The following is a 15,894-nucleotide window of genomic DNA, read 5'->3' as shown; positions in this document are numbered from 1 at the left end:
TTCCAGCTTAATTTTATTCTCTTTGTACTGTTGATATTTATTTTGCTGACCCTGCTCTAGTGCTTGACAGTACATACAGCTGATGGGACTTCTGGTCCACTCAAATTATCAAAAGAATTTATACATTTTTATTTTTAAATTTATTTGTTAAGATTTTCATTTATTTTTAAATTATCCTATCTGGCATAACACTAGTGCCCATAAATCATGCAACTCTGCTTATTGCTTATATTTTATGGATAATTAATTTGGGCACACATCATTTAAAACATTATCATATATTCATGAACAGTTTAGCATTGTGTGTTTTAATGATATCAACACAGAGCTGAAAAAGACAGTTCTTTTGATTTACAGCCACACCTGAATTAAGAGTATTAGTAGCCGTAAATGAGATTTTGGAACTTGACTAGTTACCTAGGCAAAACTTGTACTTTGCAACATGCATATTAATATCTGTAAAACAGAAATACTTTTTAGATCCTTGGCTGCAAAAGTCAACCACAGAAGTTACCAAAATCCACTTCCTGCCATACAGTGGAATTTACCTTCTCTCATGACTTTCATTTTTATTGGTTTTCCTTCCTTTCTTTTCCCTCTACTTGACCTCTTGCTCTACTTTACCTTTTTCATTCTTTTCTACTCCAAACTTTATTTATCCATCCTCATCTATTTTTTTCCAACCAACCCTTCTACAGAAGGAGGGAAAAATATATTTACAGGTCTGAAAAAAACTAAACACCACGGAAAGGAATTGTCAATTCCAATTCACTACCCATAACAAAGCACAGCAAGAGAAAGTGAGCCAAGTAGAAAGATCAGTAAAGCACAGCACAGATTTGTTTGAGGTAATTTTGCTGGAATTCACATGACAATACATGGAAATAACAAACACTGGCTCTGGCCTGTCTTTAGTTATTACAGGACATCCACACAGTTTAATGTCAGACCTCCAAAAGAGGCTACGTAAGCTGTAGATAAAGAGCCATTTCTATATATAATAATGCAGATGGATAAATATAGCAAATTGAATGATAGTGCTATTACACTAGAGGTGATAAATTGAATAATCATCATCTTCAGTGTGATGTTTCTCTTTTGGCCTTCATCAGACAACAAAATAAGTTCAAGTACTTGTCATGCACTATGAAGATCTAAAACAAAATATGGAATCCAGCAAGACAGAGACTAAATCATAGGAAAACAAGACTGCATTGCCCAATAGGCCAATGCAAGAAGCCACGTGTCAGACTATTTTCTTTATCACGTGTATCGTATTCAAAATTACCTGGAGTTTATGAAAAATATCCAAGAATGGTAAAACACACAAACTGCTTAGACAAACATATTAGTAAAGAACATGAAAGTATTTGGCCTGGAGAAAAAACTTCAAGCCTAAGGAGCACCTGAATGTTATCAGGTTCTTGCCTGTCAAACATACATACATACAATTGGTTTTCTTCTTTTGCTACATCATAATTGTAACACTAAACTATTTTCTTGCCAACTTATACACAGGTATTTTTTTCTATATTAGGTATATATATAGGTATTTAGGCCCTGCAAATAAGAGGGCTTCACTTTATTGTGCTTTACATTACTAATACTTCAGTGAGGGTGGGGATTGTTCCTGGGCTTACCCAGCCAGTTCCACTTCCTTGGGTTTTAGTGAACAGTAGTGATGACCCTTGTAACACTGCCCATGATGACATCCAATTCTTTCTGTAAATAATTGTAAACAAACATAAAATAAATTGATACTGAAAGCAGATATTTAAACTGTCGATCATTGCTGCTCAGCTGACCTGTATGTTAATATAGTTAAGCACATATATAGTCATTAGTGGCATCAGTAAGTCTTAATTGCTATCATATTTGTAGAAGTGAACATATGTTAACAATTCCAGCCTGACCATCAAAGTCTAAATCAAACAAAGCTAATTAGTAGTAGAAGCAGTACACCAAGAGAAACACCATGCAATTATAATTTCAAAGAGGCTAATCCAGAACGCTCAGCTCACTGTGTACTTAACAGATCATGCCAAACTACTGCATAATTCTGAAATTCGTTGATCTGAGATGCAACTGTCCCATATTTATGTAATAAGCTCATTTATATTGGCAGTAAAGTATTTGCTACACGTCTAAAAAATTAAGAGAAAGAATGAGCTGTTTCAGTTGTCTGACTATTTGATTTTATGCCAGCAGACCCATCCTCCTGACGTGGTTGTAAAAAAGAAGGTGTTGACAAGCCCTGAATATCTATTCCCATTGCCCAACATGAATTATTACTTAACAGCTCTCAAAGTGACAGGATGGCCAGGTTGCATCTCTCTGTTCAGCAGTGCAACAATCCAGATCAATGATTCCAGCAGATGCAATGTAAATTATGGCAGCACATTGTACCAGCAGCAGCTCACACAAGCTACTGTGTACCCAGCCCTACCACACTCTGAGAAGCAGCTCTGGAGGTCAGATGTGCTGCCCAGCTGCACTGGACTAGGTCAGGGTGGGTCTACAATTACAGCTGTGTGTTGGCTATTTAATCCTCAGGACAAGCATGTATCACAAGTCTGGGAAACACTGAACTAGATATAACATATTATTAGATCTAAAAGGTTAAATTAACCAAAAAAGAAAAAAAATGGGGGGAGAAGGCAAGAAGCAAATCTAAATTAACTCTGAGGATGTGCCACACCTCCTCACAGTATTTGCCATTGATGCTTTGCAACACACCAGAAATGTAGTTAGACAGCATCACCTGATTACACATTATGATTTATAGTGCAAATTGCTGCCTGGGATGCAGAGAAAAGTTACAAATGAGGTCACTCATCACCTACAGGAGACTGACATTGGGCAATACACTGCTCCAAACCCTTCACAAGCACAGTGAAGGAAGAATGAGGGAGAACATGGATGTACACTTCTTGGAAGTTAAGGGACAGCAAATGAAAGTCTGAAAGCTACTCTTAAACCAATTTTATCCAAGGAACAAAACACACTATAACCTATATGGATTTGCTCTTAAGTAAATCAATCAATCAATCAATCTCAGTCTAAAAAGCTGTCTCTCATCAATACACCTTTATGAAATCACTGGCCTGTGTGAAGCCCTGATACATGAGCCTCTGGCTTTCTGCAGTCCATTATCTTTAGCTCACTTGGACAAACACATGGGGTAAGGTTAAGCTGTGTCATGCAGGGAAACCTCTAAGGCAAATTCAGACAAAAAGTAAGAAGTTGCAAACCCCAGTATGCTGTCCCAATACAAAAGACCTTTCATAAACCCTCAGCACATGCACTTTTCAAGTCCAACACTTACCGAACCTTCTTCCCATTTTCTGTAATTTTTGTCACATTTAATAACCCATACTTTTCTTGACCCTGTAAGATAAGAGTAAGACATAAGAAATACAAAAGATATCTGCTTCTATTAACATCACATCACAGAATTCAGTCCCTCAAATAATCCATTTCTGGCAATGAGCCATCTTTGCTCATGTTATAACTTCAAGAAACTGTCTTTAAGCATATTTAAATATTAAGAGATCAGCAAAATCTAAATTCCTCTGAGAAAGTACTTACTAGCATTCAGAGGGTAAAAAGCTTTCCTTCATCAAGGCCAAGGTTCTTTGGACAAGCCAAATGAAATAATTTGTGATAGTAAACAGTGAAAATTATGAATGTAAATTTATAATGATTTGTAAAATAACACAACAGTCCTTTACTAAAAAATGAGGTGGCTGGCAAAAAAACCAGCCTAAATTCCCATACGAATTCTTCCTATTAATGTTAATATAATTTCATATTTTAAATAAAACATAGTTGAAGTGCATAAAAAAATTAAATATTCATGTTAAAAACAGAAGAGTGAAGCATTTCTTTGATGTCCTCTTTTTTTCCTATCCCCATGGAAAGCAGTAGAATGTTAAACTACTTAATTATGTCTTGTTGATGAAAACCATCTATATTAGCATGCCTACAAAAAAAATGTAAAGACCAATCAGTGATTGGTAGGAAAAGAGCACTGCTGAGCAAGAAGGCTGTTTGCAAGTTTCAAATATTCAGAGTGGATATTTCTAGTTTCTTAAAAATAATAAAATGAAGGAATGTTCAAAAAAGCATTCTAGGATAAAACCATTCACTTAAACCATCATCTTAACATGAGCTATCAAAATCTACCATTTTCTTCTGACACCCTAGCCTTGTCCTACCAGCCAGTGGTGCTAAAAGAATGCAAAATTATTTTTTTATCAATTCCTTTTCAGTAACAGTTTCTAACATTTCCTAATGTATGAAATAAGCTATTAGTTGAAAGAATTAACTAGGGAATGGATCCAAATTAGTTTTATCATTAAACAAATGACCTCAATTCTAGATCCAGTGAAAATAGATGATAAATCCTGCTCAGAATTTTCCTCCAAATCTCAAATTTAAATGGATCTTAACTACATAGCACAATTTTCAAAAACTTTTTTTTTGCTGGGATACCATGACAACACCCTTATGAGAGACACAGATTTTTTTTTCATGGACCTTAAAAATTCTACCTACATGTTTCAAGCCCAGCACATAAAATACAGAAAAGACACATTATCAAGGACAAAGGTGCTTAGCTGGTGGATCAGATATTACTCCAGTTCAATGGTAACAGCTGGTCTTACTCAGTTTAATATCTTCACTGGTCTGAACTGCTTTTCCAAGCCAGTGACAGATGAATTATTTTCCAAAACTGGTATTTCCAACAGAAGAAGTGAGTCCCTTCTTGTCCACTCTCCAAAAGGCCAGACAAATCAATTATCCTGTTCTTTATACAACTCCATTTGTGATCCATGTGGTCTATGGACCAACAGTCCCATGCATTGCACCCTTTTAACCAACCTTTGGCTTTTAACAAGCAGAACAGCCTGTCACCAACTTCCACAGTGACTGAGCAACCCGTGCTCACTTCCCAAAATAAATAATGGTTTTAATCAATTACTCACAGTGGAACCAGTGGGGATGTTCCAGAGAATTATTCAAAATATCACACTGCCCTACTTAGCAGCAACACTAGGGGGTACTAATGGGAAAATTAATGGAATCAGGGAAAAGAAGAGGAAAGCAGGTTAAGGATCAAAATTCTCAAAAATTTACCAGCTTTCTTTGGAATATTTAAATCCCAGGGAACAGCTAAAGAAAGTACAGATTTTTTTCTATTATCTAAATCAGGAGTGAGCTCTTCCACAAAATACAATTTCAAAAATTCAAGATCCAAGACGTATTTAAAGAAATTAGACCACATGCAGAAATAATTGCTCTTGTGTAAGGCTATCAGCTATGCTTGCTTAATAAACAACGTTTATTTTATTGTGAAAAACTGTTTGAAGTATTGTGAGAAATGGATTATCATGACTAAGCCAGAGAACTATTCCCCTGCACACAGAGTAAGAAAGAAACAGGAGAACTTGTGCCTTTAATGCCCTGAGGTACCTACCAAGGGGCTGGTAAAACCGACCAAGTTGCTTATTTCAGTGCTAATGCAGCACAGTTCCAAAATTTAAAAAAAAAAAATAAAATGCAGTTTTTTACCCATTTCCCACTATTTAAAAGGGAATTGTCACATTTAAAATATAAGCTGGAAAAAAAAAAGCTGTTTAGCAGGCTTAGGTTTTTCTCCCAGAAGTTATTCTACTAAATCCAAAGGACATCGTTTATTTATGGCAGGTCCTCTAGGTCTCTTTAAGAAGACAAACACAAGCCAAAATTAGAGATCAATATTACTGACTAACAGTGAGGGATTCTGTGAAGAGGGCGAATTTTCTGTTTTTACTTTTCAAGATGCTATGTGAGATGTCACTGTTGGAGGAAGCAAACTGACTTCCGCTTAATTTGGCACAACTTGGCCACAGTGAATTTTTAACTTAATCTACTAAGTTGTATTTAAACCATGGACATTCCCTTTTCTTTCCCCGGAAAGCAGAGCTGGATGTAATGCATTCCTTTTAAAATGCAAAGCTTCAAATAGCTTTATCCCATTATTTTTCCCAAGAACAATAAGGCTTGCCCTCAATTCTCTAGTCATGAATAGCTCAGTTTCTACAACATCTACTTATCTATTTAAACACTTGGCATACTGACTGTGGCTTGATGCTTTGGTGAAGAAGGAGATGACTCATTTTCAGGAAAACCGGCCTTAGAAGCAGTTGATGATTCCTATAAAATTCAAATAGTTAATGTCAACAGGTACTGTTATTATCTTTCATACAATTACTTTATATTTTTTTAACCTAAAGATGTTTTCTCTTTCTTTTTACACACTCATAGATTAGAAAAGTATTTATTTTAAGCATTCATAATATTCTCAGATAGTTACATTCTAAGCTTGCTTACTAAACAGTGTTCTTACAAGATTTACAGACAACACTCAAGCTGGGTTAATTAGTGTATATAACCATTTGAAAAAAGACGTTAATACATGCTGCATCAGCTTCAAGCAAAGCCTTCATCCTTATAAAGGGGGAGATTTTTTTGTATGACATTGCTATCAAATTATGATGTATATTTAAAATAATGGCAAGATACCATATACAAATAGTAAGATTTTAAAGAATATGATATGTTTCTTTGTGGTTAGTAAATACAAGATTAGCATTAAAAAGTTATCTATGCAGAAAAACACATACCAACTTTATTAATTTTTGTGAGTCATGATCATTAATCTCCTTATAATCAAACACTGCAAATCTCTAGAGATTTGGGGTAGATTTGAGGTTTTGTTTTGAACTGTTAACTACAGACAAAAACAAAATACTAAATCTTTGAAAACAAGAAAAATTGCCCATGTGAAGGAAAAAAAAAAGAAAAAAAAGGCATGTGTGTTTCCTCTGAAGTAATGGCTGCCTTGCACAAAAACACTTGAAAATCTGGTAAAGAATTTCAAATGGAAGAAAAACATCACTCGTTCTCTGTTACTGTTAACACATTTCTCCCCCTCTCTTTTTAAATCCCTTGATAGCTCTCCTAAACCCAGTTTGCTTTTGCAGCATACATAGCATACATAGCACTCTGCACATTTGTGCTTTAAGATTCACTTGCAAATCTATCTAGAGGAGTGGCCCACTAGTCCTTTTAGTAGCAGAATAACAGAGAACTTTAGCACTCCTAAGTAGAGCAGCCTAAATGTTTCATATTTTCAGATGTCTGCAAAGGAAAAAAACAATTGTTCAAATTAAGAAAATCAATTGTCCCTCCCAGGAAGGTATTTTTTCCTATGCTTATTCAATTTTTTAGCTGATGGCTATGTCCAGATATGTGCCACAGCCAATAAACTGTTAACCAGTACGTTTGGTATCATCAAATACTCATGAGCCCTGGCAACCCATACTTTCACTCTGACACATTTCAAGTACGCTTTTGACTGCCTTATTTTCACACAATTCAGTTCCATTGTTTTTCCAGGAAAAAAAACAAATAAGGAAAATAAACAGAAAACAGCTTCCCTAGGAGATAGCTAAAAAGAAAGCTTGGTGTTCATGTGCCTATCCAGACAAATACCAGTTGCTTTCCTTTCTATTTTGTTCTGAATTTGAGATAGCTTTCATGCAGCAAAAGCAACTCTGGAACAAAAAATCCAGTATTTGTGGTAATGAAACATTCCCTTTCCACATACTAATTTAAAGTAGAATATATTAACAGTGTGCCTGCTAGTGGTAATAAAACAGCTGCATTAATGCACTAAAAATTATTTGTCTTTCCATAAAACATTAGTTTATTGCTCCACTATACATTTTAAATTTTCTCAAAGCATTAATGTTGTGCTTCTTTATAAACTATTTTCTCCTCAACAATAAAAAACACATGCCTCCTACATGTTTGGAAACTGTTAAAGGAACTCTAGGCTGCTGACTTAAGACTTCACAAATGCAGCTCAAATAGAGTTTCTTTTGGTTATTACCCATAACATTTGTGCATTTTCATGTTTGCTTCACTAGGTTTAAGTTCTTGATATGTGAACACTGAGCCCTGAAGAAATGTAAACAGCTCCACTTACTCAATGTTTTACAAAAACTTCTTCATTCAGTGTAGCACTACATAAAGTTCTTTCCAAAACAGCAGTGCATCTTATGCCAAAAAATAAAAAAGTTATGTCTTCCTTTAAAAGCGAAGCCAGAACTTCAAGCTATCTCCAACAAAATTGTTCATACCTGTGAAGCACAAACTGCACATGAGGCTAGAAGTGTCCACTCAGCTTTGATTTATCAGGGCTCCATCTAGGTTGTGTCTCATGGAGTGCCACAACAACTGAGTACAGAAGGATGCATGAGGCAGAGGAAGAGGAGGAGGAGGGAGGGGAAAGGAGCAGCAGCAGGATCCCAGAATCGCTGGAGCTGAATGAATGCCGAGAGCTGCAAAGTCTCCAGCCAAGCACAGCCCACTGTCTCCTCAACACCACACATGATATAACCCAAACTGACAACTCAAAAGCTCCAGATCAAATCCAATACATCCTGCTCTGAAGAGCTAAGTCAACTCATGGAAAGCAAGTCCATTAAAATGGAAACAACAGGTCGAGCAAGTAACGTTCTTGGCAGCAGATCTATTGTCATTTCAGCTACTGTGTTTTGTCCATTTAAGTTTGGTTTTGACATCTGTGATTACACAAGGCCATTCATAGGCTTCTCCTTACATTTTCAAATCTGCATTAATTTAATTTTTTTTTCTCAGAATTTTAAGGAAGGGAACTTACAATGCCATTTCTTGGTATTTCATTCTGAGAAGTTTGTGCTAAGATTTCAGCACTACCAAGTTATTTCACTTTCCATTAATCTTGGGATGGACTTCAGGGAAGTTACAGAAACCAGCATGTCACCACCGTCAGCACTTGTTTCTGTTCCCCCCTGCTCAGGTCACATCAGCTCTCCTCACCCACAGGCAGAATGGCCCAGCACAAGCAGAAATGGCTAGGAAAAAGGTCAAAGCAGAGGGAGAACAAGGGAGAGGCCCTGTCTCCTTGCTGGCTTAAACAGCACCTGTTACTGTACAGCCCAAAAAGATTACCAAGAATATGCCCTAAGAATGGGCAGAAAACAGTTTTTGTTGGTACTGACTCATAGCATTTTTCAGACTAGCTCTGGAGAGGATCAAAGCCAAGTATTTCAGCACTTCCAGTACTGTCCTCTGCCCTTCAAGAACAATATTACAACGCTGTTGTAACCATGCACAGCTTTTCCCCTGAACTAACACTAGTTAAAATATTCAAGGGCAAGAAAAAGAGCTACTATTCACAAAGTAACAGTAGTGGAGCTGCTGAACAGCCCTTGGTTTTGCTGCATGTTATACACAGTGATACAAGAGACCGAAAGAAAAATGAAGTTTCAGAAATTGGTACAGTCATTTCTGGTACATTAAATATGTCACACATCAGAAACAAGTGGCATTTCAGCATGCTGATAACTTGCTCCTACCTTGTCGTTGGTGTCCAGCACAATTGTGCTGTGCCTCCATTTTGTTAAAACTATTGGCTCCTGTAGCCTTCTGTCCAGACTCCTACTCTTTATTATATCTCTCTGCTGCTGTGGTGAAGCATTATACTAAAGAAAAGAAAAATAAAATTGTAAGTAGAATCTAATTCATGCAAAGGCCTGGACATACCACTCATATGCCTAAATAGTGCAAGCTTTCAGACTCCTGCTGTCACCACCCAAGGGTGTGAAAACAGCCTTGGCTTTATTTTGCATGTAGTCTTCAGAACTGTCCTTTCTCCTGTAGTCCTCTCTGAAGCAGTAACTAAGACTGACATGTTGGGATAATACTCTCAAATAGCAGAGAGATGTTTGATTTCTTCTGCAGCAGATGCTGCTGATTTTGCAACCCAATGGGGTATTGAGAACCACCAAGGAATTACAGGAAATACAAAACATTCAGTCTTCATATTGCATTGACAGTACTACAGCACCTGACTAGCTCTCCTGTAAGAAAAAGAAAACCTATTATCCTGCAGTAAGATATTTAGATTGTTATGACTGCCTGGTATGACTCTTTCATGAGAAGGACACAGCATTTAGCTAGATCTCACAATTGCAGCATATTTTTCATTAATAATGTTGCCATTTTACATCATCACAATATATTGATACATATAAAAATTCTAAAAATATTTCAGACAAAGTGTTATACTGAAAACACAAACAAGAAAAGACAACATCAGTGTATGGAGGTTTTAAGTAATTTATTAAAATCTCATTCTTTTTAGTCAGTATCAAAAGATTAAAATCTGCACATAGAAAGAAACTTAAGGCAGCATTTGTGGAGTCACGTAAAGCTCTAGAATCCACTAGGTAGGAAATAACAAAGAAAAGTGAAGTGCCCCTTTCACCTGAGAAGTCTGAAGAAATAATCTTTGCAAGGACACTGAATTCTACAGTTTTGCTACTGATTCCTGCTATAAGCTCAGAGCCTCAGGTGTTCAAAGACAGAATAACCTATACCTGCAGATACCAACAACCCATGGCAAGGTTTAACCTAAACAACATAAACACTAAATCTAACCAAAATTGCATAATACAGTTATATTTATTGCTCAAATAAAGAATCAGCTATAGCACTCACGATGCTTGAGTTAGTTTTGTATTTTACTATGAACAGAGTTAATGCTCCAATAAGCCCACAGATAAATAGTTTTAGCATATTGTTACATTATTTTAAAATGCACAAGACTAGTAAAACACTCCCAAGTGAATGGATGTTGCAGTACTGAGAATAAAATTCAGTAGTTCATGTACAGACAGAAATACATTGGTTGTCACTGCAGAAAGTCACTTCTGAGCCTGCCTTGGTACTGGCTTCAGCACATTCCCACTCACATGACAACTCCTTCCCTAGAGTGGTGAGGTTTAAGTAACTCTCAGTTTGTCTCCTTGTTAAATCAAAAGCTGAGCCATGATAGATGCTGAAAGGACCCCAGACCTGCCTTGCTTTCTTGTTAAGGAAATATCCACTCTGCTGGTGCTCCCACAACCCAAACCGTGGCTGCACACTGAGCAACGTGCAGCTAAACTGCCTGCCAGCATTAAAACTAAAATCTAAACAATTTCCAGAGAAACTACATCTAAATCACAAAGGCTGCAACAAACAGCATTCCTTGCAGCAGCTCTAACCTATTTAGGTGGGCAATTCCAACTATTTCTTGCTATAAAACAGAACTGTTTATTTCAGAAATAGATTTACACATTACTGACACTGGTATACATTATTTGTGGAAATCTTCCACACACTTTCCTTGAGTAACTCCAGGAGTTGAATAAACAAATACGTATTTTGAAGTATTTTATCTTGAATTTAAGTACATTTTAAACGTTAGGATACGGGCACAGGTGATCTATATTTAAATAGTGCCTTTGATACTAACACAAGCCATCAGGAGTTAACTTCTCTAACAGACAACCCCACCTTGAAGGAGAAAGGAACTATAACATGAAATTCAAGTTTTACTAAACATATTTAACAAGTACAACAGTATATGGAGCTCATCAACAAAACACTGCTAACAACTCAGGAACACTGAGCTCTATGTATCTTAGCAGCTTAAATAATTTGCATTGGTGATACCAACAGTGTTAGTAAACTGACAAGTCTTTAAAGGTAACATTTGACATTTTTGCCCCATTTTCTCACAATAGAAACTTCAAGTAAATCTTTTTTTCTCCGATGTCTATGAGGTTGTTTGTTTGTTTTATTCATTATAAATAGTAAAACACACTGGGGGGAAGAATAATGTAGAAATAAAACATTTTGTGTTTCTGGGCTCAAGACAAGTCTCCACTTTCAAAATGCATGAATTGGCCTGTGATCTCCAAAGAGACTCAGAGGAAGATAGAGACACCACTTCCTACCCCACATTGTCCAGCAGAACTCACCATCCTCTGGGACCAGGCAGAGTCCCCTGGACAGGGAGAGGTGGCCAGAACTGGAAGGTTTGCCTGGGTGGATGACACCACCCTGCTGCTCTTCACTCTGCCCTCACCCAACCTCAGGTCAAAAAGCCTTGCAGAACAGCTTCAGGTCCAGTTCCCTTTCTACCTGCACTCCCACCTGCAGAGGAGCTGCTCTCTCTCCTCCTGCATTTGAGGTATTTACCACTGTTACCAGAAACTAGGTTGGGCTTGCCTTCCCTCAAACAAAATCTTATTTTTACATAACCATAATCAGGCTTTCTATGCCTAAGACTTGGTGTAATCCTGAAGACAGAGAGCAGGCAAGGGCTGTCCTCTGCAATACAACTGACCTGTTCAAATTGCCTGGTGGAACAACCCCTGCTACACCACATGCCTTAACAGCATCTTCTTAGGGTGCAGTGTTATTTTCCTAACTCTAAAGCTTTTTAAAATGTAGAACACAGCTCCAAATTTACACACTACTGCTCCTTGGAAATCCTCCACAAACTCCAATTTGTCCCATTACACCAACCTCTCTCTGGCACATCACCCCAGCTTGCTCCCCACTTCATTGGGAGCATCTCTTACCACACATGAGCGCACGAGCAAATTGCTCATTCCCTGACTGCACACACCAAGCAAAACAGGGATTTTTTTGGTAACAGTTCTTGCTGTAGTTCAAGGACAGCAGTGGTGTAAATTTAGGTCACACAGTATTCTTTTCATTGCTGAATTTGTTTAATACCTTCTCCAGCTACTTAAAGGTTTTCTTTGCCTCAGTAAAAAATTTTCTAACCTTCTCAAATGGCTGAGTGATTTCAATGTAATTTTAAGCTGATACATGGCATGGCTCAAGGCTCTATCCTAGCCTAATTGTGGCTGAAACAAATGTAACACCTCCAAGTTATTTGTAGCAGTTGTCCCCATTATTCAGAGATGGCACAGATCGAAACAGAAAAAAGATTCTTCTTGATTTGTGTCAGCAACATCTTCAGCCAGACAAAGGAACTGGGTGGGCTAAAATAGAAAAGACTAGGAAGCAACCAATACTGAAAGTTGGTAAAGACCTGAAGTAAAGCATTTTACCTTACTGCAAAGACAAAACCAGCAGCATTTAAAACCATTGTGCTACCCTAGTACCTTTTAGCATCTCATATATGTTATTTGCAGTTGTCCCAATAGACTGTCTAAAATAGAAGAACCTCCTTTAAAAAAAATTAAAGCTGCCTCAGAACAAAACGACTTTCTAGTGCTCCTATTGTCCCTGGCTTTGAATAAACTTTTTTGTTGTTGTGATAGATGCAGCACCTGTGTTAAAACTTTTGCTTTTCTTATCAACTAAATCAGTAACACATTTTTCTTAAATCTCCACAAATAAATAAGGATTATTTTTGTCCTTTTAAGGAGTTTTATTCCCTTCCTTTCTCTAGGGAATGAAGATTCCTTGTTCTCTGCCACAGAATGTCAGGGTGGCAGCAGTTGGACGCCTCAGCCACACGGAAGGAACAGAATCCAGGCAGAATGAGACCACTGGGACAAGCAGCTCTAGCTCAAATGTACCAGTGACTGAAAGACACCTCTGGATAACCTACTTTGTTCACTTTGCTGCCTTGGACATCCACTGCTTCCCCTTTTAATCCTCAGGGTTTTTGACGAGCAGCCCCAAGCCCTTGTTGACTGCTGCAGGTCTCAAGCAAAAGCTGTGGGGGAGGTGGGAGCCACTAAACCCCAGGACAAAGGAGGAAGATCAGACCAGGTTTTGTGAGTAGAAATAGATATGTTAAAGAGAAAGGAAAAAAAAATCCTGACTGCCTTCTCATATTTAACTCAAGTTCGGTTCTTTTAACAACTTGTGTTATTAAAAACCACCTAGATCCTCACACCAGCTGAGGCTGTCTGAACTTCCACCAGCCAATCCCAAATTTTAGGACAAGAATGTCACTACTGCTAATGAAACTGCCCAGTGCATTGACTTGCAGTAGACTTAAATGCCAGCACACAGGGTAACAACCTCAAATCCAGCAGCACAGCTCAGAACAAGACAAATTTACCATTAGACAACCAAGCTTTATTTACATGTTCTTGTATTTATTTTCTTTTATCATCTGATTGCATTATATGTTCCTGACATTACTGCACCCTGTTTTACTGTAATTTTTTCAGCTATCATGCTCTGACAGTTTTCAGGTCTGGTCCATTAACACTGCCAAAAATGAAGCTCCTCCAGCTTCCTCTGTGGATACAGCAAGGAGAGTTTATGCTGCAGGAACTTGTGAGAAGAACCCATGCAATTGCAATGTCACTCTCTGTAAATATTAACACTAAAACTGAGTTCACTCCTGAGGCTTACAGTGCACACATTTTTCTTCCAAAGGATACTTTGGATCAGTGAGCTCACTCAGAGCAGGGCCAAGCATCATGCTCTTATGCCAGGTGTTGGCCCAGGAATGTATTTTGAAAATTTGAGAGATTAAAAATCTCTACTTTTTATTAAGTTGTTCTCTCTAACTCTCATTTGAGCTATTTATTAGATAGATTTCACATCTTTATTTTTTGGTCATTTTGATAGGTTTTTTTTGAAACTTCAGAAATTAGGGAGTTCCTACTCCTGAGATGAGTTGAATTCCCCTCACCCTGAACAGAGATTTCTCATTTGCTTAAGTCATAAAACTCCTATTAGAAAATTAGGTTTCTGGAATAGGGTTGTAGCCCTTCTTAACCTGAATTTAGACAGTACTCTTTCGCTACACAGGAAATAAACATATTTCATTATAGTGATCTAACTTCTAATTGTTTGTTTGTTGGGTTTTTTTGTTGCTTGGTTTGGTTGGTTTGTTTTTGTTGTTTTTTTTATAATTGGCAAGAACCAGAAACTGGATACAGCAGAATGCTGCAGATCAGAAAACTGAGTCTTTTGCACAATCCAGTAGAAACTATGATTAAAATATTATTATCCATTTTAAAGATTAATTCAGTATGTTCTTCTCTTCCACTGCAGAAAGCTGGGTCACACTCATCATGAGCCTTAATAGACTTTTCAGCAGTTGTCAAAGCTACTCCATCTGAAATATCATTTTTAGCCAGAGGCATTCAGCTATTCCTAGATGTTATTTAAATTCACATGACTGGAGGGCTTTCTGTGAGACTGTCTAAAGTAATTTGTTTTGTAACTGTCCTCCCTTCCCAGCATATACTCTCACAATTTTTAACACATGTACAAGAACACTGTGTTATTCCCAAGCACGTGCACATTTATAGTTAATTCTATTACTCTGAAGATTTTTAATGTCACAGTATTAGCTCAGCTAGTGTGCTATTTCCAGAAATCTCTGAAACATTCTTAGTTCTAAAGAAATCCAGATTATTAAGAACCATCTAACAAAAAGATTCTATTCTTTTTCTGGTTTAATAGCATTACATGACCGTGCTATTACATCATTTTATTTCACAAGATTTGGAAGGCAATATTTGTGCTAAATACACTGGGAAAAAAAAAAAAACAAAACTGAGCAAGAGTAGGATTTTCCCTAGAAACTTACTTTTAATTTAAGCAAGTGTTACAATGCTGAGGTGGTTTATATGGTTTTCTCTCACTACTCAAGAGAATTTTCAACACAGATTATTTATCTTCAAAGCAGTTTTGTGGTCTGAATGATCTTTCTAATTCATTTGTTTTAAGTACTTTAGAATCAGCTTCAGCAAGATCTTTGAGAGACTAATCTTCAATCATGCTTAATTGCTCACAAGCATAACATCTTCAAATACATAGCTACATAAACTAGCTAAATCTTTTGTTTAAATATTTAATTTATTCCACAGAATTGAAAGTTAAAATCCAAGGATTTCTGAAAATACAGAGACTCTTCGATAATGAATCTAAGAGTCAATTGATCATTTTCTTCTGTTAACCTCATATTTGCTGCCAGCCAGGATTTACTAGTTTCAAGAAGGAATTTAAAAGTACATTCCACCCAAA

General features: G+C 37.0%; 1 protein-coding gene across 14 annotated transcripts in view; it reads right to left on the bottom strand.

Moving 5' to 3' along the window:
- Positions 1 to 15,894, bottom strand: part of ARHGAP12 (Rho GTPase activating protein 12) — a 75,343-nt gene that overhangs the window by 18,480 nt on the left and 40,969 nt on the right. For all 14 annotated transcript variants that reach the window (XM_014880385.2, XM_088159804.1, XM_014880386.2 and 11 more), the window contains 4 exons: positions 9,450 to 9,575; positions 6,124 to 6,198; positions 3,326 to 3,387; positions 1,641 to 1,722 (listed from right to left, as the gene is read on the bottom strand). In XM_014880385.2, coding sequence (XP_014735871.1) covers positions 1,641 to 1,722; positions 3,326 to 3,387; positions 6,124 to 6,198; positions 9,450 to 9,575 — 345 coding nt within the window. The remainder of the gene's footprint in view (positions 1 to 1,640; positions 1,723 to 3,325; positions 3,388 to 6,123; positions 6,199 to 9,449; positions 9,576 to 15,894) is intronic.

The sequence above is a fragment of the Sturnus vulgaris genome, chromosome 1, assembly GCF_052056855.1.
Source record: "Sturnus vulgaris isolate bStuVul1 chromosome 1, bStuVul1.hap1, whole genome shotgun sequence".
NCBI classification, from domain to species: domain Eukaryota; kingdom Metazoa; phylum Chordata; class Aves; order Passeriformes; family Sturnidae; genus Sturnus; species Sturnus vulgaris.
This window is presented reverse-complemented; position numbering and strand designations above follow the sequence as displayed.